Source organism: Emydura macquarii, unplaced genomic scaffold (assembly GCF_026122565.2).
Source record: "Emydura macquarii macquarii isolate MOO-44397 ecotype Brisbane River unplaced genomic scaffold, CSIRO-AGI_Emac_v2 contig_1348, whole genome shotgun sequence".
NCBI classification, from domain to species: domain Eukaryota; kingdom Metazoa; phylum Chordata; order Testudines; family Chelidae; genus Emydura; species Emydura macquarii.
The window spans coordinates 22271539-22298567 of NW_027131485.1; the positions used below are offsets into that span (position 1 = coordinate 22271539).

A 27029-nucleotide genomic window follows, 5' to 3' on the forward strand; every position below is an offset into this window, starting at 1 on the left:
AGGCAGGGCAGCTCAGGCCACGGATGTCTTAGGGAATAAGATGGCCAAAGAGAAGAATGTAAATGCAAGAGAAGCGCCTGGGTCACCCTTACCAGGAACAGAGACGAAGAACTTGACTGCATCACGGTGGCCATGGAAACAGAGCTGGGCCTGAGCCATGGAGCAGTAGGGGATGAAACTGCTGGCAGATTTGTCGCTGCTGTCGTCACCATACACATGAATGATTCCACCAGGGCGATTCCCCTCTCCTGATGTCGGCGAGGTCTTATTGGCTGAAGAAGGGAGGAGAAAAAACCCAGGTAGTAGCATTGTTCCCATTTACTGACCATCAATCAGAGTAAGACGTATATAAGGAAAACACAAACCGCAAGTCACGTCAGAAAATCTTTAAAGGTGCAGACGCCCATTGAATGTCCCATTTTATGCCATCATTCATGCATCATGGAAGAGATCCTACTAGATTATCCAGGCCCCCTCGTTACTGGTGCAGGAGGCACACATGCTAATAGGCTGTGTTTCTCATAAAAGGGATGCTTGGGTAATAGGGAAGTGCTCCTCCCTGGAGTTTGTTCAGAGGAATAATCCCAGCCCTATACATGCTGGAATGAGGATGTTAAGGGCATTTCAAGGTCTTCTAGAGCTACAATATCCATTCTTCAGAACGCAGGCTGGCTGAGTCAGTGTCTGCAAAGTCGTAGCAGAAGCTTACCGCCCCAGGGACCAGTCGTGGTGCTTACACGAGCAAAGTTCGCTGTCCTGATGAAAGGTTTATGACTCTTGGCCTTCATGCACCTGAAGAGTAGTGGCTGTTTTCCAGGCTGGTGAAGCTGCTCAGTTTCAAAGTCAAGCCAAGGACTCATGCTAATCTGTTAGTGCTCTGGCTGGTAGTACAGCCTCTGTGGCATTAGGAAAGGCACTCTAGATCCAATGGTATTTAGGCTAGTCAAGTCAAATGGAGCCGAGTTCCTTTCCCAATCCGGAGGAGAATACTGCCACCAGCCGAAGCCCTGATACCATGAGTTCGACTCTCTGGCCATTCAAGAACTCCACAGAGATTTTGACCATCCTCAATTCCCAGGGACTTCAATGGGAGCTAAGGATGCTCAGCACTTTGCAGGATCAGGCTCTGAAGAAGTGAACTCTTCTTTTCACCAGGAAAACAGACTAGAACTCAGTACTCAAGGTGGGAGACTCCTTCCCCCACACACATACCCAGGCCAATAGAAATCAGAGAAATACAGGACCGGAAAGGACCTCAATATGTTATCTAGTCTAGGTTCCTGCACTCACACAGGACTAAGTATTTTCTAGACCGTCCCTGACAGATGTTTGCCTAACCTGTTCTTAAAAACCTCCAATGATGGAGATTCCACAACCTCTCTAGGTAATTTGTTCCAGTGCTGAACTACCCTGGCAATCAGGAAGCTTTTCCTAATGTCTAACTTAAATCTCCTTTGCTGCAGTTTAAGCCCATGGCTTCTTGTCCTGTTGGTGAAGGAGAACAATTTATCACCCGCCTCTTTATAACACCCTTTTACACACTTGAAGACTGTTCTCGTGTCTCCCCACCCCCACTCTTTTTTCTTCAGACTAAACAAACCCAGTTTTTTCAATCTTTCCTCATAGGTCATGTTTTCTAGACCTGTAATCAATTTTGTTGTTCTACTTCGGACTTTCGCCAATTTGTCCACATCTTTACTGAAGTATGGTGCCCAGAACTGGACACAGTATTCCAACTGAGGCCTTATCAGTGCAGAGTAGAGTGGAAGAATGACTTCTCATATCTTGCTTATAACACTCCTGCTAATACATCCCAGAATGATATTCACTTTTTTTGCAACAGTGTTACACTGTCAATATACATTACATTACATGTAGTTTGTGATCCACTATGATTCGCAGCTCCTTTCTCCAGTACTCCCTCCTAGGCAGTCATTTCCCATTTTGTATTTGTACAATTGATTCTTCCTTCCTAATTGTAGTACTTTGCATTTGTCCTTATTGAATTTCATCCTATTTATTTCAGACCATTTCTCCAGTTTGTCAAGATCATTTTGAATTCTAATTTTGTCCTCCAAAGCACTTGCAACCACTTTGTAAGTGTGCTGTCTATGCCATTATGCAAATCATTGATGAAAATATTGAATAGAACCGGACCCAGGACAGATCCCTGCAAGACCCCACTCATTATGCCCTTCCAGCTTGACTGTGAACCATTGATAACTACTCTCTGATTATGGTTTTCCAATCAGTTATCCACCCGCCTTATAGTAGGTTCATCTGCACTATATTTCCCTAGTTTGTTTATGAGAAAGTCATGTGAGACTGTTTCAAAAGACTTACTAAAGTCAAGATACATCATATCTACCGCTTCTTCCCATCCAAATAATGGAACTAACTGGAGAGATTAAAGTACTTAGTTGCATAATAAAACAAATGCGATGGCAGCCTAGAAGGATTCAAATATTCTCTGCCCCAAAGGAATGAGGATATTTATATTATCTCCTGTCTCTTCTCAGTGATAGCAACTTAAAATGAGAGGTAAATGGATAAATGGATGGATAGAAGTGAATGGATGAAGGGATGGGAAAATGACTGGAAAGGTCGATGGGTGGATAAGGAATGACATCTGAAATCTAGAAGAAAGGAAGTGTTGGACTTACCCCGGAGCCCAAGGAGTTGGCCTCGGTGGAGGACTACAGCTAGGTACAGGCAAGGAATGGGAAAACAGAGGGACATGGGAACAGACAGGCAGGTGGGGAGAGAAAAAAAAGGCAATTATTGAAACAAATTTATAAATATAGAGAAAGCACAAAACGGATGCTGTAGATTCAGAGTCACCTTGTAAGAACACACTGCTTTTGCTCTCCTCTTTCTTAGCTGAAAAAAACATGCTGCAGCATCAGGGAAGGGAGACAGTTCACATGCTCAAAAATTCAGCTTCACAGTGAACTCTTACTGCATTTTCAAAACCACATTTCTACATAAGTATCACAGGCTAGTGGAATTTGCTTGCAATGTGAATTGAGTTGAACTCAACTGTTATGACAGTGTCCACAAGAAGGGCCAGGCCTTACAATAAATATAGGCTCAGAAGTGAGATCTGAGGTTATGATGCACAGAGGGTTGTATTTAATGATTGAGTCATTGACACAGACATCAGCGTTACTGTGTCAAAAGCAGCAGGAGTGGACAATTCCAGTCCCCACTTCCAGGAGGAGTACAGTGGATTTGCTTCTCCTTATATAAAACAGACATACTCTATCCAGCATTCCTTTAACTGCCACCACCAGGGGAAGAAGAGGGAGCCCTGCTATTCTAATAGCAAATTCCAGTATATTCAAGTCCACTTAGGAGCAAACTTTCCCCAATGGAAAGTGAGTTAGCTGTTGATGGGCAGGTAAAGAGTGGCATTACTGAGTGTTTAAACCAGTGCCCCTCCTCCCTAGCTCTAGAATCTTGCCTGTTAGCTCTTGCTGGCTTTCCTCACTTTACTTTATAGAGTTGGCTTAAGATACTGATTTTTACTGGACTGAGTAAACTTAAGTCTCTGATTTGATTTAATAAATCTTCCACATCCTCAGCCATGGGCGATGCTGCCAGTGAGAGAAGTTCAGCTCTCTACAGCATCATGAAATCCCGACTGAAATGATCTCGCAGATGACTTCTCATTCTGTAGCCCCCTTCCAGAAACAGGCTGTATTTCCCACTGCTTCAATCTCCCTCATGCTCTCAATCGACATTGCCAGCCATATTAAAGTCATGATCAGCAGCAGCCTGTGTCTGGCTTACACCCTGATGCATGAGCATTTACACCCCTTCCAAATCTTTGTTGAATTAATTATGGCAACTATGGATACTCCTAATATCCAGATAAGCGTCCAGCCCCTTTTTAAATCTTATTAAGTTCTTAGCCTCAACAATATCCTGTGGCAGTGAGTTCCACAGTTTATTTACAAGTTGTGCAAAAAAATATTTCCTTTTCTTGGTTTTTAATTGCCCTCCTTTCAATTTAATTTACTGTCCCTTGTGCATGTGCTGTGAAACAGGGAAGAACAGACATTCCCAATTTGCTTTTGCTACAACCGTCACTATTTTATATACCTCTTATTCATCTCCCTTCTAAGGTAAAAATCACAATCTTTTCAATCTCTTTTCATATGAGAGATTTTCCAGCTTTTGATCATTCCTGTTGCCCAACTCTGAACCCTCCCTAATCCTGTTATATCCATTTTGAGATGGGATGATCGGCACTGCCCACCATGTTCTAGAGGAGGAAGTCCCACTGATTTATATAATGGAGTTATACATTTTTCAGCATTATTCTACAGCCTGTTCCTTATGCATTCGAACATCTTGTTAGCTTTTTTGACCGCAGCAGCACACCGAGTTGACGTCCACACTCAGCTATCCATAATGATGTCCTAGAATGCTCTAGACTGAGGAATGCATTTCTGTAACATGGGGAGAAACCAAACTAAGCTGTCTTCATTGTCCATCCCTCCCTTTCTCCCTGAACACTGCTATGAGCAGAATTCCAGTTGTGGCATCAAGATGCATAGGATCAGAGTGGAGATACACCAAGGAACCATTAGTCTGCAAGAGCCACTCCTTCACAGTGCAATTAGCAAATAAAGACACTGCTAACATCATGGAAACACAGCAGAATGTCTGATGAACATCACCTACTCTCAGTCAGCGGGATGGAGATGACGACACCATTCCCTGTCCCAACCCAGAGGCGGTTGCCAGCGATGAGCAGGGCTGTGATTCGCACAAACGAGAAGCCCAGCTTTCCAGTGCCTACCAAGCATGAGTGAGAATTGCAGAATCAGTTAGGAAAGTAACATTTGGAGCAATGCCTCCTAATAAACATTGATGCTCCCTGCTCACCAGAATAACCAAGAGGCCATTTACTGACTGCCTCTGCCTTCTCACCTAGCATCTTGCTGACATAAGGCTCTATGTCCACATCCTGGAGGTGCTGATGGGTGTGGGCATGGTATAGCCTCAGTGTGGAGTCCAGACGAATGGAAACCCACACCCCATCTCCAATCCATGCCAGCTGCCGGACCTGGCTCTCCCGGCGTGGGTGGGCATCAAAGGATTTCTGAAATGCCACATAGGGGGAGCAGTGTGAGTTCATTCCCTGGGCTGGGGACACTTGTTGGCTTTCAAGACTCTGGGGTCAGATGCATAAACTAAGGAGACAGCTCTGCCAGTCTCTGAAACCTCCACTACAGGAGAGAGAAGCTCCTCAGCTCAATTACGTGACTGACCAGTTGTTCCTCTGGCTTCCTCTCCATAGGGAGAGTTGTTACAGTCTGAGATAGTCAAACAGACTACTTGGGAACTAGGATGTGAAGGAAAAGGCTCATGTCAAAGAGTGACTTGAAATGAAACAATTTTGCCTTATTCAGAATACTTTTCAAGCAGTGCAACAGGAATCTCCCAGCACTTCTCAGTCACGTTTGTAAAAGCACAAGGACGAGGATCTTGCTAGGGTTGAGTGAGGTAAAGTTACTGGTTGTGGATTTTCTGTTTATATTCCTCCCCTTTTATAGCAGCTGCATCCTATAGGCATGGTTGCTCCTGTTATACGATTATATTGTAACAAAGCATGATTTCCACAAGATGGGTTTTAAACTAGCATCTTTCTCTTTGATAAGTGGAATCTCCACAGCTTGCTACCCACCCTCTGCCCATTATGCAGTCATATACTGCTTGCGGCCACGTGCAAGTTGGATTTCCCATCAGCAGATACACACCAGTGCCGGGTACAGACTCCCAGCTTCGTCAGTTAAATCAGAGGAAGTGCTAAATTGAGATGTGATCTGAGGATCCCCATGGGGAGAAATGAGGAATAATGTCAGGAGAGCTATTCTGGCAGATTTCCAGAGTAACATGCCGGTTACAGTTCTTGCCCTACAATGTGGAGTCAGCAATGAATAAGGTTAAGATTTACTAAAAGTCAGGGAGAGTCACGGGCAATAAACAAAAATTCACAGACTTTTACTAAAAATAACTATCCGTGACAAAATGGGGCTGCCTGGGGAGTGGGGTGGGGGTGGGATGAGAGCAGTGGGGCAGGTCCCCCCCATCGGCCTGCAGAGGCAGAGAGCTGGGTGCCCGGCTGAGAGCTTTGGGTCTGTGGGGCACATGGCTCAGAGCTGCAGGGGGCCACTGCCACCAGCGATGGCTTGGAACTGTGGGGGGGAGGGCTCCATTCCCCATGGCAGCAGCTGGGAGCTCCTGAATCTGTCCCCCCCACCTGTGGTGGTGGCTTGGAGCTGCGGGGATCCGTTGCCATCCATGGCGGATTAAAGTTCCAGGTCCCCCATGCCCTCTGCAGCAGCTTGGAGCTTCAGGGGCTCTGTGGATCGGAGCTCCAGAGAGCCGCCCGGCACCCATGATGGCTAGGAGCTACAGGGGCTGCCCATGGCTGCTGGGAGCTCTGGGAACCCCCCCAGCCACTCATGACATCTGGGAGCTGCAGGGCCTGCTGTCAGTGGCAGGGAGCTCCAGAAGTCCCCAGCTGCTCGCTGAGGCTTAGAGTTCCAGGTTCCCTTTTCTCCCAGCCCATGGGGGCAGAGAACTACCAGGCTCTCCGCTGGCTGACAGCTCATGCTCCGTCCTCCCCAGCCGAAGCAGAAAATGTCAAGGAGGTTGCAGGAAGTCACAGATTCTGTGACCTTCATGACATAATCTTATCCTTAGCAATGAGGATACAAAGGTTCTGCATTCCCTCACTGCCCTGCAGAAGAGCAGCTAGAAGAACAAATACATCTTTACTCTCACTTTCTCTCTCTCTCACACACACACCCCTCCTCACCTCAATCTGCATTGTCTTGGGCTGGATGACATGGACTTTGTTCTTATAGCCACACCAGACTCTATCATACACGACAGCCATGCAGCGGATGGAATGGTGGGTGTGACCTAGGTCCATCAGGTGATAGTTGCTGAGATCCCACTGACCATCTAGGGAGAAACAAAGGCATTAGAGGGGTGTTGTGTACTTCATCAGATGTTATGCACAACCCTGTCATTTTCTTTTCCATTTAATTCTAGGTCTACACTCCTAGTGGGAATGGATTGTTCTAGTCTCATACTTTCTGTAAACGAGAGCTGTGTTAGTTATTTAAAACACAGCCATAGGTAACAAATACTCTTAGTTTTCTGAGTATTCACAGAGAAGCACATGACTGGCCCAGAATCTTCAAGAATAAATTATTCAAAAATACAACTCATACCATTAGAACAAGAGAAAACCCAGGACAGAAATCCTGACACATAGTGATCAGAACATGGAGAATACAGAAATCCTTGTGCTGCCAAACATGAAAAGAATTTCTGCTGGAAAACTTCCATAATAAGCAACACAACAAGCCACATAGTTTATTACATTAAAATAGAATTTGGAGATTCTGAATGTCAAATAATCAAGTGTTGACTCCTGCTAGACTGGCAGCGGAGGGTCATGGATTATAGGACCCCCTCCCCCCCCAGGTCATTTTCCCTAGATCTAACAGGTCACAGATTCATAATAGCTGGGATGGGAGCCTCGTACCTATTAAATACATGGTGGAAAGCTCCCAAAATCTGGTTGAGTAATGCCTCCATTCTTACCGTGAACTCCCCTAAGCTTTTTAATTAGTTACAGCAAAATCAATGGGGGAAAAAAGAAAGAAATCCCAATGGGATTATCTCAAAGCTTGTTTCAATGAATTAGGCTTAGAGTGCCTCGGTAAGGGGCATTATTAGTCCCATTTTACAAACTGAGGCGCTGAAGCATAGTTAAAGCTTTGCCCAAAGTCACTTAGAGCCAGGGACAGAACCCAGATCTCTCATCACCTAGACCTATGCTCCAACTACTACAGCAATCATGCTTCCTCTGAAGACATCTGACTTCTAGGTCAGGAAGGATTATTGCATCTTTAATATGGATGTTCTGAATGGTCAGACCCAATCTCCAGGTTAACACTGCCTAACCCCGGGCCAGCAGTAAGGGTGGGAGACGTGGGTGACTGCCTAGGACGCTGTGCACAGCACAGAGTGCATGCAGGCAGAGGGGTGCCCCGAGCAATGAGTGACAGTGGGGAGTGCTGTGCATGGGGGCAGTTTGCAGGAGCATTGCCCCCTCAAACATATAGAGGTGAGGGGGTGCCCAGTTTTCTCCCAGCTTCCTCTCCATGGAAGAACGTTCGGGGATGTTCACCTCCCCCGAACATTCCTCAGCGCCGCCCAGGTGGGGGAGAGCAAGCAGCAACACCAGATGCTCTGTGTGTCCAGGTCCCTTTCCCCCCCGTGGGCTGCGTGGCATCAGGAGCTGCTCTCCTGCCCTCCCCTTATGCAGCCCATGGAGGGGAGAGTGACCTGGATGCAGAGTGTCTGACATTGCTGCTAGCTCCCCCTATGGGAGCACGGGGGAACGTTTTGGGGGGGAGCAGCAATGCCAGGTGCTTTGTGCATCCAGGTCATTTTCTCTACATGGGCGCAGAAGGGGCGAGAGGAGATTGGGGAGAAGGGGCTATTCATTGTTGTTGTGTATTTTATAAATCATTTCAGACATACATCTCAGATTAGATACCTAAAATCACGCTCAACACGATCAGTGATTACCATCTCTCAGCTCCTCTGCAATAGCGCATCCCCCGTCTGCCTCGGTTCTCGCCTTCCCTTACTCATTCTTGCATGCAGAAACCTAGCAGCAGGAGTTGATCTGTAAACCTTTACTCTGCAAGGAGCCTTTACTCATACACTTCATCCCACTGAAAGGTTGCAGGATCTGTCCCTAGCTCCTGCTGTAGCTGAGCTGTTCAGCGTTTCGGAGCAGCACTGTCTATATTTGGGTTGATTTGTCTGCAAGCATTTTAATGTTTTGCTGCTGTCGTGAGGAATAAAGACCTATTCTATGTTCTACCATACAGTCTTTATATCTTGAAGTTAAATCACATATGGCAGACTCCTAGGGCTATATATAGTATGTGTTGGGAGAGAGAAAGAAGGTTTTCTTGCCGATTCTCAGACAGACATTGCAGATATGTGATGTTGTTAAAGCTAGAATGTATGGGTTTGCAAAGGAGGAATTTCACTAGAAATTAATTCCTAATAAAGATAAGTTCTTCAGAATAAGCACTGGAATCAACTTTCACAATACCAATGCGCCTATTCAAATTATTATTTTTGTAAAGACTGATTAATAGCAGACAATGTATGTCCAAGTCCAAAAAAAACAGTTACTAACTGTTCATAACTGTTGTTCTTCAAGATGTGTTGCTCATGTCCATTCATGCTAAGTGTGTGCACACTGCGTGCACAGTTGCCTGAGATTTTTCCCTCAGTGGTATCCACAGGACAAACTCTAGCATGGAATTGATAAGACAGAGTCTGTCTGGGTAAAAATCATATTGGGGAAGAAAACAATAGAGTTTCCCCTGGGATAGCACCTGGGGTGTGCTACAGACCACCAGGATCTGATTTGGACATGGATAGAGACCTGCTCAAGGCTTTTAATGAAGTAAATACTCCTGGGAACTGTGTGATTATGGGAGACTTTAACTTCCCAATATCAAATCTAGCTAGCTTCAAAAATGAACTTGATAGATTTATGGAGGGGATGGTATAATGGGACAGCCTAGTTTGGCAATTGACTGATCTTTGACTACTGGTGGTACATATGCCAATGGCTTGTGAAAGGATGTTAGATGGGTGGGTTCTGAGTTATTACAGAGAATTCTTTCTTGGGTGTCTGACTGGTGAGTCTTGCCCACATGCTCAGAGTTTAACTGATTGCCATATTTGGGGTTGGGAAAGAATCTCCCCCGAGGGCAGATTGGCCCTGTCTCTGCACACTCTCAGTTCCTTTTTGCCAGAGGGAAAAGAGGATGGGTTGTGGAATGGAGATGAGCAACACATCTTGAAGAACAACAATTACGAAAGGCTGGTAACTGTTCTTTCTTCTTCAGGTGCTTGCTTGTATCCAGTCAATGCTAGGTGACTCACAAGCAGTACCCCCGGAGGTGAGCTCAGAGTTCATGGATGTGCTGACTGGAACACTGCTCTCCCAAAGCTGGCCTCATATCTGGCCTGTTGGGTGATGGCATAGTGGGATGCAAAGGTATGAACGTATGGGACCATGTCATAGTTCTGTGGATGTCCTGGATTGGGACTTGTGTGAGGAATTCTGATGAAACCTGGGCTCTCGTGGAATGAGCGGTCATGATGGCTGGAGGCGGAACCTTCACTTGCTCGTAGCAAGCTCAGACACCGGTGGTTATCCAGGATGAAATCCTTTTGGATGACTTTCGGGATTAGGAAATATCGGGAATAAAACCCTTTCCCTCTCAGGTCTCAAAGAACCTCCTCTATGACCCCTACACATAGGAGGGCTTGCACCTCCTGGACAAAAAGCTGCTCATAAGAAGAGTCCCTGAAGAGGGACGGGTGGGAGTGGGAGGGAGCGGTGGATGAAGACTGGAGGGTGTAACTGACTGCCATAGTGCCGAATACCCAATGGTTTGAAGTTATAAATGACCACACTAGGCTGAAGGGTGACAGGCAGTCTTAAAACAAAAGGTGGGATGGATCCAGAGCCAGGGCTGGTATGCCATCCTCAGGCGTACCTTCAAATGGCCTGCCTGGCCCTGCCACGGTATCTATGTGAGCCCAACTGGGAGGCTGAGGCAGAAGGTAGTGGCTGGTGTCGTTTATAGCCTTTTCCCTTTCTTTTGTAGGGCTCCTGTCTGGGAGGTGCTGGGAATCGGGAAGGCTGCTGGGGCCTAAAATTCTCCTGGAGACGGGGGCCTGTAAAGGCCCAGGCAGCACAGCATAGCCCTTGAGTCTTTGAGACTGTGAAGCTTGGAGTCCGTCTGTTCGGAGAACAGGGAGAGCCCCTCGAAGAGGAGGTCCTGGATGGACTGTGGCACTTGGTGAGAGAGGCCTGATGACTGGAGCCACAAACAGCACCTCATGGTGACTGCTGATGCCATATTCCTGGCTGCTGAGTTGGTCGCATCCACGGTGCCTGTAGGGAAGTCCTGGCCACCATCTTGCCTTCCTCCAGGATGGCCATGAACTCCTGCCTCAACTCCTGTGGTAGGGAGTCCTTAAATTTGGCCATTGAATCCCACAGGTTAAAATCGTACCTCGCCAGCAGAGTCTGCTGGTTAGAGATATGTAACTGGAGGCTGCCCGTCGAACAAACCTTGTGCCCAAACAGGTCTGGTCTCTTGGCCTCTTATTTTTGGAAGTAGCAGTTGGCTGTCCGTCAGTCTTGTTCGTTTGCAACCGCCACCACCAGGGAGCCTGGGGGTGCGTGCAAGTGCAGGTACTCAAACCCACTGGCCAATACATAGTTCTTCTCCGCCCTTCTCCGAGGTGGGGGGAGAGACGAAGGGGTGCGCCATAGCACCCTCCCAACACCACCTCGTTAACTGGCAGGATGACACTGGATGGGGCTGCTGCAGCCAGGATATCAATGAAGCTGTGAGAGACTCCTTCAGTTCCTCAGCTTCAAGTTTGCAGCGACCTGTTTCAGAAGCTTATGGTGGGCCCTGAAGTTGTCCGACGGGAACAGAATACTAGGGCCTGCAACCACCTCATCTGAGAATGTCGAGGAAGAAGCCTTCATCGCAGGACAAGCTGCCTTTTCTTCCTCCACCTGCACCATGTCCATTGGGGCCACTTCTGGAATCTCGGTACCAGAGTCGGGGTCCAGTACCAGACGGGAGGAGGCAGCAGCATGTGTCTCAGACACCACTAAGTCTGACCAGTGGGAAGGGGGCCCAGTACCAGGGGAAACCCCCACAGCTTGAATATTGCCACTGCATGGGCCAGTGGCCTGGTGGCCAACTGCCAGCTGGGGGGCTGGTACTGGTACGTAGGCCAGGTACTGGTATGTCTTTGGTGTGGCAAAGGATCCAAAGAGGTTTCTTCCCTCTGAGACCATAGTGGCACAGTGCCCACTTCCTCTAGGCGGTGCCAAGGAACCGGTGACCAACAACGGGGTCAGAGACCACTGCAACGGGACCATGGAGGATTTTCCTCCAAATGGTGCCGGGGGCTACACTGGACAAGAAGCTGGATGAGAGTCAACAGTGCACCCTTATTGCCAAAAAGGCTAACAGCATATTGGGCTGCATTAGTAGCAACATTGCCAGCAGATCAAGGGAAGTGATTGTTCCCTCTATTCAGCACTGGTGAGGCCATATCTGGAGTATTGTGTCCAGTTTTGGGCCCCCCACTACAGGAAGGATGTGGACAAATTAAAGAGAGTCCAACAGAGGGCAAGGAAAATGATAGGGGGCTGGGGCACATGATTTATGAGGAGAGGCTGAGGGAACTGGGTTTGTTTAGTCTGCAGAAGAGAGGAATAAGGGGGGATTTGATCGCAGCCTCTAAATATCTGAAAGGGTGATCCTGGGAGGATGTAGCTAGGCTGTTCTCAGTGGTGGCAGATGACTGAATTAGGAGCAATGGTCTGAAGTAGCAGTGGGGGAGGTCTAAGTTAGATATTAGAAAAAACGTTTTCATTAGGAGGGTGGTGAAGCACTGGAATGGGTTACCTAGGGAGGTGGTGGAATCTCCATCCTTAGAGGTTTTTAAGGAGTGGCTTGGCAAAGCCCTCGCTGGAATGATTTAGTTGGGGTTGGTCCTGCTTTGAGCAGGGGGTTGGACTAGATGACCTCCTGAGGTCTCTTCCAACCCTAATCTTCTATGATTCTATGAAATTCTTGTAGTAAACGATGCAGTGTCCATCCTCTTTTACTGGAATGTGTGAAAGAGAGTACGTCCATTTTAGAATACTTACCTCCTACTTTTTTTTAAATTACAAATTCAAAAAGGGTATAATAAGTCTTTATCTTGTTTGTTTGCTTTAAAATATTAAATCTGCAATAACAGACCAGCAGGAAGGAAAGCTGACCTAGAAATGATCCTTTCTCATGACACTGTATTAAAGCAGCCAGATAGAGCAGATACAAGAGACAAGCTCTAGGAAGTGGTGTCTTTTACCATGTACAGAAAGATATCTTGTTCTGTATGGCGTTTTGAAGCTGACATTTTTTTTGCCCAAATCACGTGATGTGAAAGTGTGACAAATTTCTTGTAACTTAGTGGTTCTCTGGTTTTTTGCCTTCCAAGCTGGGCAGCCGGAGAGTGGTGGCTCCCCGCTGGGCACCCAGCTCTGAAGGCAGCGCCGCAACCAGTAGCAGTGCAGAAGTAAAGGTGACAATACACCATATACCATGCCATCCTTGCTGCTGGGGGTGGTGCTGCCTTCAAAACTGGGCACCCGGCCAGCAGCCGCTGCTCTCCGGCCACCTAGTCAGTGCTCAATTTGTGCGGGGCGCTGAGCCCCGGCACTTCTTTCAAAACGAATTAAGCACTGAGTGGAGACAGTGGGGTGGGGGACCCACGTGGGCCGGGGCGATGGCAGGTGGGTGGGCAATAGGGGGGTTCACAAGGGGGACAAAACACAAGTTTGCCCAGGGCACCATTTTCCCTAAGGCCTGCCCTGGCCTAACCAACCATAACAGATGTTGAATCAAAATAGGTTTGCACCCAAAACAGCCTGTCCCTTAGTGTGTGATATTGATCCACTGCTCTACCCTCAGGGAATTCAAGGAATAACTGAGCAAGGTCTTGTCCTGGGAACTTTGGTCACAACTGAAAACTGCTCTGAAGTTCCCAGGTGTGAATGCAGCTAGGAGTTGAAGAGTAACAGAGATGATCTCTAGGGACAAAAAAATCAGTTGCAACTAGTAGGATAAAGAATTACAACTTGGAAGTAAGAGGAGCTATAATGATTTAGGATGAGGGTAATACTTTTATAATAGCCTTAGATTTTAGGAAGTTTTCATACCCCAGCCATCTGGCACCCTGCCTTCTTCAATCAGAACAGCACTGACATGCTTAATTCATTCATCTGCTTCTGCTTTGAAGCTGGCTCATTCATCTCTGCTGCTTTGATCCTTACCTTCTCCTCGGTGGAATATGGCTAGTGTTCCATCTGCCAGGGCAACAAGAACCCGTCCTTTCACATGTCTGAAATAACAGAGAAGAAAACGCTTATGAAAATCTGGCAATAACAGGAAATGCTGCTGGATTCGGATGCTCTAATGGTCTGCTTGGTCTGAGGAATGAGAGATTCCTTCTCCCCCTCTCTTGGTTATAAATCATTTCCTGTATCTAGACAAATCACAGATATGTTCTCGCCACTATCTCTGCAAAATCCAGCACTTGGAGACACGTAGTCGTACACAACACATAGCTTCTTTGTTCTATGGGTGGCACTGTGTCTTCATTATTAAACTGGCCAGGGGCTCAGCAATGCCCTGCTGAGTTTCACCTCTCCTTTTCACTGCTTTTACATTAGTGCAACTCCACCGATTTCTAATTTACACTAATGGGAGTGAAAAGATAATCAAGCTGCTTCTCTTCTCTTCTCCCCCCAACTAACTTATTTCCAACATTGCTGTCTCTTTCAGTACGGTATTGATCAGGCACTGCCAAGCCTGCAACTGGGAAAGAAGGTAGCCCAGCATGGGTATGTCTATATTGCACACTTAGCCCGGGCTCTGACTCAGGTTTGAGCCCAAGATTCCATCTACACACAAAACAGCCTGACTTAGATTAGCAAGCTCTCAGAACCTGAATTCTAGGACCCTGCTACAGGGATGGGTCAGAGCCCAAGTCCGCTTGTGAGTCAGGTTCAAGACCTGTCATTTTGCAGTGTGGGATGCAGGTCTAGCCACAGACCCACATCAGAAGGTCTGTGTAGTGCAGTATGGATGCATTAGCACAGCTGTGAGACCCAGATCCAGCAGCTGCAAACCCAGCTTTACAATGCAGTGGGGATACTCAAGTATGGGCTTGGAAACACTGAATCCGCAAGCCCAGGTCCCACAGAGACCTGGGTTTAGCGTGCAGTGTAGACAGGCCCTCTGAGGCTGAAATGGATCAATGAGCAGGGAGTGGGTTGAGAGTAGGGTGACTATGTGTCCTTAAACTGAAAGTGGGACGTGCTTGTCCTCTGCATCCCAATTGGGCCAAGGAGCAGAGACGGTGCAGGGGAAGAGGAACGGGTCTGGGCTGGGATCTGGCAGCCAGGCAGTGTGGGCGTGCACCCGTGTATTTTTGGGCCCGGAGCCAGACGGTGAAGCTACTGGGCTATAATCCAGGTAGCAGTGTGATGCCCCCTGGGGGGCTGGGATAGCAGAGAGGCAGGAAGGAGGCTCTGGGAAGTGGGAGGGACCAAAGAGATTCCAGAGAGCGGCCCTGGGGAGGTGGTGAAAGGCTGGCACACAGGGCCGCCATGTCAGCTTTTGGTATGGGGAGGGGGGAGGAGGGAATGGAGGGAGGATGGGAGGGGGTCACTCTGGCCTGTGGGGGAGGGGTATGAGGAGCAAGTGACGGGGGACAGGTCACTCCCGGCTGGTGGTACGAAACGGGGGGGGGGGAGGGGAGAGGAGGGAAGTGCCCCCCTCCGCCATCCTTAAATGATGCCCCTGCTGGGAGGTGGCAAAAGCGGGCAACTGGAGGCAGGCTGGGGAAATAAAGAAGCTGGTTGGGGTGGGAGGGGACTCGTGGGACTGGCCCTGAAGGATGGTGGGTGGGGAGGACACGAGGCTGGGGTGGGGGCTCCAGGGACTGCTCCAGGGGTTGCCAGGGAGGCTGTCCACGCTCAGCGCCCCAGCACAAGTGGACACTGTGGGACCCGGTCAGACACCAGCGGGCTGCCCAGTAGGGCTCTGGGCCCATGAGTTGTGGCTCCATGGAGAAGAGTTTGCTTTATGGTCCTGACTGTGTTGCCCTCTGATTGGACTGCAGAATGAGCACGACACCCCATCATTCCGACTAGAGGGGCAGCGTGTAATGGAGACACATCGGCCAGTCCCCGTCACCACTCACCCTCCGAACGGTCCTCCACTTCTTTGGCAGAACTGGGCTTTTGTCCCGTTTGCTCTTCTCAGCTGATCACTTGGCAAGAGCAAATGGGACAGATGCCCAGTTCTGCCAAAAAAGTTGGGACTTCAGGGACAGGGCTTAAAAAGGGGACTGTCCTGGCCAAAAATGGGACGTATGGTCACCCTAGTTGTGACCTATTCCCCACAGACCTTTACCGATTTACAGAATACTTCCTAGGGTGAGGAAAAGATGGCCAGGCAAATAACCAACCAACAGCAAGGAAGGCAATCACTCCCTGGTTCAGAGTCCCTCACTCAGCATGCCAACTTACACCAGGCTCAGCACAGAATCCTTCAGCTTGATCGAATGCAGACACTTCTTCCAGTTGGACACTGCTGAGTGCACGTATAGCCTGGCAGAAAGGAGCAGAGAAGGATGGTTAGCAGGAAGGTCCACAAAACTACAAAGGCTACATGGTGGGGCAGGTTTGTCTTTCATTCTAGCACTAAAGGAATCTGAAAAGTGTGGCTGAGCTGCTCTGCTTAAAGTGAATGGCTGACTCAGACCTCTTAGTGCAGCAAGGGTGCACCCTACATAGGGGAAGGTCTCTGGATCTATGGGGTTTTGTAACCGTGGCACACAGAGACGATGGGTGGCACATAGGGCTCTGTGAGATAAAAGCGAACCTACCAGCCATTCTGTGCTCCAAGCCACATGGTGGGTGCAGCGCTGGTGCCTGTTGCAGCAGCATCACCATTCGCTTCCTGCTCTGGCAGCGCTGTGCTCGACTCTGTCTTCTGCTGCCCATTCTCACTGCAGAGAGAAAACAGACTCATCAATTCATGACAGGGCAGAGCTGGGCCTAATCTGTATGGCTGAGGACCCTTTTGAAAGGTTTCATTATTAACATTTATATAAAAGCAGTGCCAAGTCCCCAAGCAGGGTCACAGGGTGCGACATTGTACTGTACAAACACAAAGGCAGATGCAATCCCTGTCGGACAGTGCTTTTTTCTAGCAGCTCTTCCTTCTTTAATTGTTTGATCCCTGATTTTTCCTGTTCTTTATAGGTATGTTTTAACCTTAGTGTTAGGTAACCTTAGTGTTAGGTAACACCCTTAGTTTACTGGAGTGGTTCCCAAACTTTTTGGATTGTACCACCCCCCATTACCACGTCTGCGCTCCCCGGGAGCCACAGTTGGGAGCCGGCGCCGGGAGCAGGGATAGAGCCATGATCAGGGGCCGCAATCAAGGCTAGGAGCCAGGGCCCTAGCTGCGGGCCAAAGCCAGGGCTGGAGCTGCGGTCGGCCAACAGTGGGGCCCGGGCCATGGCCATGAGTGAGACCCATGACCGGGAGCCAGGGCCAGCCAGGAGTGGGGCCCAGGGAGCCAGGAATGGTGCCGAAGCCCAGGAGCCAAAGCCCAGGGCTGCAGCCAGGAACGAGGCTGGGTCTGCAGCTGGGGGTGGGTAGTGCTTCCTCCCTGGCCCAGGCCCTGCTGCCCCTAATGGTCCTCCACATCCCCCTCTGGGGAGCACAACCCACAGTTTGGGGACCTCTGGTTTAGTGTTAACGAGGATATTTTGTATTTTTTTTTTTAAAACACAAAAAGAAAATTAAGTGGCAAAAATAGCTCTTTTTTCTTTGCATTTCCACAGCACCCTTCCATCCAAAGGTCACCATCCCAATTGTTTGTTGTTCCCTTTTCCCCAGCCCACCTTTTCAATCTCATTTACTCTAAGATTTTGGGCCAAGATGGTGCCTTTTTTAATATTTGTACAGCACCTTGCACATTATATGTATTACTGGAATGAATGAATGAATGGTTACTAACCTTTCTGTAACGGATGTTCTTCGAGATGTGTTGCACATGTCCATTCCATGCTAGGTGTGTGCACACCTCGAGCATACAGTCACCAGAAATTTTTCCCCTCAGGCTGGCCCTTTGGTGTTGCATGCTCATGTCACTGGTACAAAGGGATTGGCTGGCCCTGCACTCTCCTCAGTTCCTTCTTGCTGGCTCACTCTGACAGAGGGGCAGGAGGACAGGTTGTAGGATGGACATAGGCAACACATCTCGAAGAACAACAGTTACAGAAGGTTAGTAACCATTTTTCCTTCTTTGAGTTGCTTGCATATGTCCACTCTACGTTAGGTGACTCCCAAGAAGTCATGAAGATGGTGGGATCAGCGTTTAATGACTTACTAATTGTAGTACAGCACGACCAAACCCGGCACCATCCCTGACCTGCTGTGTGATGGTGTAGTGGGAAGAAAACGTATGTACTGACGACCAAGTCGCCACTCTGCAAATGCTGAGGAAGCTTGCACCCTTGTAGAAAAGGCAGTCAAGACAGCTGGTGGTAGGACCCCCACCTGCTCGTAGCACATGTGAATGCATGCCATAATATAGGATGAGAGTCTCTGAGAAGAAATGGGAAGGCCTTTCAGCTACTACCATACAGAGCTGCGTGGATCTATGGAAGAGTTTTGCCCTCTCTATACAGAACACTAGGGCATGTCTAACTGCTAATGACTGGACCTGTTGTTCCTCCTTATTCATGTGCAGTTTTGGAAAGAAAACCGGCAGGAAAATTGCCTGATTAATGTGAAACTGCAAAACCACCTTCAAGAGGAATGCGGGGTGAGGGCATAGCTGTACCTTGTCCTTAAAGATGACCATGTACGAGGCTTCTGACGTAAGAACCAAAATCTCTGAGACCCTTCCAGCCAAAGTAACAATCACCAGTAAAGCCACATTCCAGGAAAGGTATGATCGGGGCACATCACCAGAGGCTCAAGCAGGGCCCGAGAGTTTTGACAAGATGATGTTTAGCCCAGAGAACACAGTGCGGCACCAGAGGGCACTAGAGACGACCCGACGGGTACCACCCAGGGAAAAATTTCCAGCGACTGTGCTCCAGGCAGGCACTTGCCTAACATGGAATGGACACGTGCAAGCACTCGAAGAAGAACTGTCAAAATCATCACAAATAAGAGTCAGATGAGAACATTCAAGTGTAGATATTCGGTAGGGGATTCATTGTGACAGCAGGTCTGATTTCACATTAGGAGATCAAATATTTGCTATTAAACAGCCAGAAGCACAGTCTGCTGTTGGCTGAACCATGTTTATTTCATTTTATTTTTTAACATTTTCCCATCTGTGATATTGATTTGGCATGAAAGTGACGAGAGTCTGAATCTGCCCCAAAAAAACAGGCTGGCCACCTCACTTTTCTCATCACAGACAGCGGATGCAGGCAGAGATCAATGGTAAACAACTGTACTACTATTGTTACTATTTATGTTTTGTACAATGGAATCTCCGAGTTATGAACACCTCGGGAATGGAGGTTGTTCATAACTTGGAAATGTTCGTAACTCTGAACAAAACGTGATGGTTGTTCTTTCAAAAGTTCACAACTGAACATTGACTTACCACAGCTCTGAAACATTACTGTGCAGAAGAAAAATGCTGCTTTTAACCATCTTAATTTAAATTAAACAAGCATAAAAACAGTTTCCTTGCCTTGCCCAATTTTTTTAAAATTTTCCCTTTATTTTTTTAACAGTCTACGTTTAACACTGCACTGGGTCGTATTTGTTTTTTTGTCTCTGCTGCTGCCTGATTGCGCACTTCCGGTTCCGAATGAGGCATGTGGTGACCAGTCAGTTCTTAGCTCTGGGATTCATACCTTAAAGCTTCTAGCATATTGCCACAGCACAGAAGCCCCCCTGTCATGGATCAGAACCCCATGGTGCTAGGCGCTGTACAAACACAGGACAAAAAGACAGTCCCTACCCCCATATAATCTAAACCTAAGTCAAGAGAGCATGCTCCATGCAGCCAGCCTACCTGTTCTGTCTAACAGGCGCCTGAGCAGGAGCTGGATCTGTAAAGATATGCTCTGTAAGTGGGCCCGGCCGGACTTGAGCTGGTTCTGTTTCATTTGCACCATTCTCTGGTACCTCCGTAGCTTCTGTTGCTTCCTCTGTGGACTGGGACTGATTGATCTTCCCATTGCTGACTGAAGCCATCTCAGCTAAGGAAGAGGAACATCCTTTTAGGTGGATGGGAAACGAGGAGGCGGAAACTATATATATAAAAAAGCTTCTGGGTTTGTGATTATTCTTCCACGTTAGACAGCTTGCGTGTGTCTGCTATTACAGATTCCCTAAGCCTGTGTATAGGTGGGGTGTACTAAAAAGAGATCTCCGCTCTGAAGATGAGCAGACTAAGGATATTTTAAGGTGAGGTATGGGCTATGTCTGGTAGCGTGTCAGAGATCCTCCAGGGCAGCCCGTTCCACTGAGCGTCTGACAAGAGTATTTTTATTCCCCTTCACACACTGGTTTCTTCTCTCACCTCAATAAATGAGTGAGTGAAGACATGGGTTGGAAAAGGAAAATGCTAAGAATAGCAGCAAAAGTGACAGATCAAGGACATGTCATCTGTCAAAAAAATTCCGCTGTGTTAACCCCAGTACTGCACAGCCTGATCTGGATCGGGAAAAGGAAAGGAACACTTTGGGTTCGAAATAGAAGGTCTCAAAGGTATAAACAAAGGGGATGGCCAAGGTGTTTAGGACTTAGACCAGACTGCAAGATTTCTTGGGGATTCCCAAGGACTTTAGAGGCCAGGAAGGAGAGTACTCAGATGATGAAAGACGTGGATACATATGTCTTGTTATAGGCATGGGGTGAAAAACAGATCATCATGAGACTTTAGTCCTGAGACTCACTCTGTCCTTTATCCAATACAGGGGTGTCTCCGCGGGAAGAACAGTTGCTGCGTGGCACATTGCACCGGGTAGCACAGCCCACCAGAGTGATTCCTGCCAGGACTCCATCTGTTCCAGATGACTCTTCTGGATTCACATCTCCCTCCAGAAAGATCTCGCCTGGAGGATAGTCACTGTCACTAGCCGCTGAAGGGAAAGGAAGAGACTCTCCCATAAATGTAATAGCCACCTACCCCATTTAGATTTAGCAGTATTCCTGAGATATCCATGAAGATGTAATGTTCTGATGGGGAGTTTACCAATCCCATGAAGACATCACAGCACAGTTCCAGTGCCTTGGAGAGTGCCCGGCCCAGCCTCCACTATAAGGGCCAGGTTCTTGGAGCCTGGTGAGCACTTGCTCAAGAGTAGACCTCTGAAAGTCAAAGGAACTACCTGTCTGAGTAAGTTCTCATCAACATGAGTAAGGTCTCCATGGTCTGGGCCTGCAAGAAGACAGGATATGGGTGATCATCTGTGGACACAGTTGCTGAACTGGTCACAGCAGCTCCGACTTGTTAGCTATGGAATAACTAAGCAGCATTTGTGACAAATCTGAGGAGCTGATGAGTCTGTCCAAGCCTCAAAGGGTGACTTTCCTCGCTTACCAGGGATGCTGGAAATGCAGAGTACGTGGGCATTGCAGACAGTAAACTGATCCACCACGGTGCCAGGCTGGTTGGCGTCGATGATCACCACTTTACTTGTAGAGAGGGTACTCGTGAGGATCCAGACTCGGCTGGATGTGGCATCCATCTCGTGCAGCTCCTTTGCCTGCAGGAGAGGAAAATGCAGGGAGAGAATGAGCGCTGCTGAGAGGCCAGCTGACCTGTGTCCTGACGAGACCGGCCTGCCTGCTCTGGAGAGCCAATGCCTCGTTACCTCTGATGATGCACAAAAACAGGCAGCCCCAATGCAAACTTACCCCCGCTGCTGCCCCAGCATACCTCAGCCCACGCCTGGAGAGCCCACCGATGGGCTGAGTGGGGAGTTCGGTCCTTAGCCTCGCTGCTGAGACTTACAATTAGTGACACTGGGAACTCATTTCAGAGACACGCCAAACTGCAGTCAGATGGCAACAGCATTTAGTTACTGCCAACCTGGCCATCAACCTATCGCTTAACCAATCCCTCCTTCAAACTCATCACGGTCTCCAGAAAGTCACAGAACAGCCAGGCATTCCCTCAAGGTTGCTTCAAATGGTCGTAGCACTCGGCTGAGTGTCTCCATGGGCTTATGTTCGGTGAAAATAGCTGCTTTCTAGTCTGGGATGAGCAGTTCAGAAGCAGCAGCTCATTCCAATAAAAGCTCTCTTGCAATGGCACAACAGGGCAGGCAATGAGCTCACCAACACAACTAGCAATCAACCCACTTCTTAGCTCAGAATATCGCTGGGAGGCAGATAGGCTGGAGGGTGAAACCCACCAATTATTAGAATCTATTGGTATATTATCCTCCTTCCCGTAGGATTTGCAACCAGCTGACTGTGATAAGACATGGAAGCCAAGAGAAGCCACAAGCCTGCGAAGATTTACAGAATAACCTACAGCTCTACCACACTTCTCCGTGTTATCGGTTCCCAGTCAGTCACCACTGGCTCGATCCCCGACCAGCCTCACAGCTGCTAACATTTCTTCATTTGGAAAGCTGAATGACACGAGACATTGTGTTGCAAGCCATTACTGCATCTGTCTGCTTGATAAGCTGGGCAGCAACGCTTCTGTATTACAGGAGCAGCATTAGCCAGTCTCGCACCCAAGCGCCAATACCATGGTTCTCAACACATCCCGTTCCTGCCCAAATCCTGGTCATATGTATGAGAGACTGCATCGCCACTCAGCATCAAACGACCCTTTCACTCTAATAATGCACCTTATACTTGTGGATCTCCAAGCACTTTACAAAGGGGAAAATGGAGGAGTGACCAGGGTATATGACTTATCCAAGATCACAGAGTCATTGGGGAAGCTGGGAATAGCACCTGCTCTGATCACTGACAGTGCTGCATAGATATTAAAACAATGATAACAGGAGAAAAGACTATGCAAACAGTCAGTACACATAAGACATAGTTCTAATACTATGATGGTGGGTGTCGTATAAGGGGACAGGTGAGAACAGAAAAAGGGGGAGAGAATCAGAGGGTCCCTTTTCCAACCTTTTTCTTTTCTGGAGACGTGTGGTTACTCTTGTTGTTCTCTCCTTCCACCTCCCGGTCACAGGTGAGAGGATCATGTCCAGGGTCTGGCTTTTGTCCATTCCCAGACTCCTGTTCAAAAGGCTTCCATCCCATCAGGTTGACTCCAGCTGCACACCACAACTAAATGATCAAAGCAGAAATCTTAATAGACAAATAATAATTTGGGGACCAGAAACTTAGTAAATTCAAGTGCCTCCGCAGTGCACGCTATACACATACCCAACACCTACAAAAACGTAGGTTGATTCCTACCAGAAGCCACTGTTGATTTAGAGGAGGAAGGAAAGTGGAAATCTGTTGTCTAGAAAAAGCCACTCTATTTCCACAGAGACAATTTAGCAGATATGATTAGGTAATATTAAGGGGAAAAGAAGATAATAAACTGCACGCGTGACCTAAAATCAAGCTTGTGAAAAGGTCCACAGCATTGCAGTGAAAAGGGTCCCCAGACTCTCCTCATTGGAGAAGTAGGATGTTTTCTTTAACACTTAAATAACCAGAGAACAGGCAGCACTAACATAATCCACAATTGGAAACTGGGCTTTCAGGGCAAAAGTCTGCAGTATCCATGCAGACAAAAACCAGGTGTGTCTTCAGTTTGGGTTAAGCCTGCATAACAAATGCAGGATTGGGCCCTAAGAAGGTGCTTTCCTGCAGGTTTGAAATGATTTGCATCTTCTTCTGTGATAGAAATAACCCAATCCATTGTAATCCATTCCCACATCGTTTTTATGAGAAATGTTGGGGATGGGACCCTATCTCTCAGACGCTGGGATAATCAACCATCTCTCGGGGAAACCATATCAAGCAAGAACATCCCCCAAAGGTCAGGCCATGCTGAGAGTCTCAGACTGGAAACAGTTAGCAATGTACGAATTCTCTTACCATTTAATATCAGACTGCAGTCTGCAAACCAACTCTGAATATGAAAGAGATGAGGTGGGTGAGATAATATCTTTTATTGGACCAGCTTAAGTTGGTGAAAGAGACAAGCTTTTGAGCTCCACAAAGCAGGTCTGGGAAAGGTACTCAGGGTGTCCCCTGTCCCAGAGCTGAAGAAGAGCTCTGTGGAGCTGAAATCTTGTGTCTTGCACCAACAGAAATTGGTCCAATAAAAGATATGACCTCGCCCACCTTGTCTCTCTAATATCTTGGGACCAACGTGGCTACAACAACACTGCAAACAAGTCTGTATATTGTCCAAACTGAACGACACATCACACTAAACATCACAAAGTAGAATGGCTATTCTAGGTAATTGTGCCATCTGCAAAGATGTGAAGTTTTGACTGTCTACTGCCAAATACAGTTCCAGTGGAGGGGCCAAATTCAGGCTTGGCATAAGCAGACACAACTCCACAGACATCTATTAAGTTACTAACAACAAAGCTAAATTGGCTCATAGTGGCGATTTCTAATCACTGATGGAAAGCAAATGGAGGTTAAAGAAATATGTTCATAGCTGCCTTCAAGTGCTCTTGCTTACTGATTTTTTACATTCTTTTACTGTATGATGCTCTAAGGCTTCTTTGTGAGGGGAGCTTTATAAACAAACTCAAGTGGTTGCTGATGAGTGAGTCATGCATAAAAACAAGGACCTCAAAAGGAACCATGGTAATATCTCCCGGCAACCAGAATTAGCTGAGAAATATGTCCTACACACATTAGAAATAAGCCATTCTAAAGGTAAAGCAGGAGTAGAAGTCTTCAGATTTATCAGGAACTTAGAACAACTGGCCATGTCAAAAGTCAAACTGGCCATGTCAAAAGTTTAAAATGACTTAAAAATTGCACCATTAATTTGACCACAATCCATAGCTGATATGTGCACTGTTCACAGCCAGAATGGTATGTAGAAACTGAGTCGATAGCAGAATGTTTACCTTCATGGTGGGGTCCTTCTCCACTAGAGGGCGACAGTATACAGGCACAGGGACATTTTTCATGCGAGTGTCTTCCTGGCCCCCATTGGGACTCAGCTGTGGGGGAAGAGAAGACAGAGAAAAACAGTACAAGAGTGTGACATTATCATAAGGCAGGCTGTGATAACAAAGCTACAGCCATAAAGGTGTAACAAAAACATTAGCCTCTGAACGATCTTGCAGTTACTCACTTCCAATGCCTGTGTATGTGTCATCACAGACCTTGTATGGCATGAAGCCTCAGCAGCGTGGGTCCAATCTATCTGTGAGACCACCTCTCTCACCATGATACACTGCCAGAGTTATGGTGTGACCCTAAGAGCATCCCAATGCAAGAGGGCAAGGGCTCACTGATAGCTGGTAGTGAGTTACAGGTGGCTGACCAGTGCAGTGTACTCCAACTCACTCACATAACCTGTATCTAAAAGATGTTAGGAATGGGATCAATAGAAAGCTAATAACATACTGATCATTGATATTGTTATGGGGTGTACATATGGAGGGCAAACTCAAAATTACAAACATATTGGAAATTGCGTGTCTGCCAGACAGGGCTAGTTACCACCCTCAAGAAAGGAATGTGTTTCAGCCACCTAGAAGACATCTCCAATGTACATTAAGAGATAATGGGAATGCAAATGACACAGAAGATAATCAGGACCAGCAAGAGGAGATGATTACAGGAAATAGAATAATTTGCATTTTAGCAAACTCGGGGAAGGGGATGTGTGTGCGGGTCGGGGGTGTGGGGGGGTGTGGGGGGAGATGGGACGAGACAGATGGACACCAGCATGGAGTTTCCTCCACCACCACACTCCATGTCGCCTTCCTAATAGCCTGAATGAACTTTACTTTGGTGAGTAACCTTCAGAAAAATCCATGCCAAAGGCTTACTGGACTATAAAAGAAAGGGACAAAGAACTCCCAGTTATCTTTCACCTGAGAAGACTAAAGAACTTTGGACTTTGTGGGAGATCTTGACCGGAGGAATTGTCAGACTTCTTGCTGGAAGGTAGCTTGATAAGAAAACAACCTTGAACAAAGGCTGTAGATAGTTTTGTTAAGCCTTAGCTGCTAGAAAGCGTTTTTCACTGTTTCTTGCTTGAAACCATTTTTAACTCTATCCTTTATGCTTGAAATCACTTAAAATCCTGTCTCATTTTGTTAATAAACTTGTTTTACTTTCAAGCTAACCCAACTCAGTGCTGTGTTTGATTTAAAGTGAATGTTAACTCTAGTTAACGAGGCAAGCTGTTGGATATTTTATCTTTAAAGGAACAAACAACATTAAATCTCTCTGAATGGTCCAGGAGAGGGTTGGACATTACTGAACACATGCTTTTGGAAAAATTCAGGACTGAGAGTGTGTTGGGGTCATCTTGCCAGGTGTAACTAGAGTGTGGTGGGGGGGGAGGGGTGGTAACCAACTAGCTGCTGGAAACAGAGATGCTTAATACACAGACACTCAGTGCAGGCTTGTATGCTGACTGGGAGCGTCCAGATAAGAGCACCTCAGCAGCAGAGCCTTTTGAAGCACTTAGGGTTACAGGGCAGGCAGTGTCACAACCCCCTCAGTGGTCTGGACTGCCCCCCAGAATGTGACATGGGGTCAGCAGAGACACTGATGGTATATCCCACCTTGATCTAACGAGAGCAGGTGGCTGACAGAGCATTCCCTGTGAGGGCCCCAGGCCAGTGAAATGCCCTCCCACCCAGGTCTGAAGCAGCCTGGGAATCTGTCAACTTCCAGGGCACACTGCAGGGCCCGTTTCCTTCACCTGACTTTTGATGAGAGGTAGGTGGGTTGAGATGTAGCCAGCACATTGGGGTGATGGTATTTGATCTTGCTAGGCAGACCAGAGAGCTGACTATGTTGTATCTGGGTTTTGTAATTTTCAATAATTGGCCGAGCGCCTAGAGCCTGGGTCTGTGCTACACTGAAAACATAAAGTAAATAAAAATCAGAACGGGCTTTACAGGAGGAAGATAAATTATTGCTGCTCCCAGACTGAGTTCTTTCAGAAACATCCATGCCAGAGAACTCCCCCTTCTGTGGCTGCAGAGGGCATCTAGAAAGGATGAATCTGACCAAAGACCATGAACACTATCCAGACAGCATGTGGCTACTGTCCTCAGCTATCCCTCAATACGAGCATGTCGTCTGCCAGGCTGCAAGTCATTGAGGAGTCCAATTCGTGCTCTACAGATTTTTCCAT

General features: G+C 47.4%; 1 protein-coding gene across 27 annotated transcripts in view; it reads right to left on the reverse strand.

Moving 5' to 3' along the window:
• The window catches only part of MAPK8IP3 (mitogen-activated protein kinase 8 interacting protein 3), a 135220-nt gene that overhangs the window by 5052 nt on the left and 103139 nt on the right, over window positions 1–27029 (reverse strand). For all 27 annotated transcript variants that reach the window (XM_067551395.1, XM_067551390.1, XM_067551400.1 and 24 more), the window contains 13 exons: window positions 24775–24870; window positions 22850–23011; window positions 21300–21465; window positions 20653–20838; window positions 19767–19953; window positions 16600–16722; window positions 16241–16321; window positions 13979–14046; window positions 6833–6981; window positions 4939–5110; window positions 4690–4803; window positions 2664–2702; window positions 93–272 (listed from right to left, as the gene is read on the reverse strand). In XM_067551395.1, coding sequence (XP_067407496.1) covers window positions 93–272; window positions 2664–2702; window positions 4690–4803; window positions 4939–5110; window positions 6833–6981; window positions 13979–14046; window positions 16241–16321; window positions 16600–16722; window positions 19767–19953; window positions 20653–20838; window positions 21300–21465; window positions 22850–23011; window positions 24775–24870 — 1723 coding nt within the window. The remainder of the gene's footprint in view (window positions 1–92; window positions 273–2663; window positions 2703–4689; window positions 4804–4938; window positions 5111–6832; window positions 6982–13978; window positions 14047–16240; window positions 16322–16599; window positions 16723–19766; window positions 19954–20652; window positions 20839–21299; window positions 21466–22849; window positions 23012–24774; window positions 24871–27029) is intronic.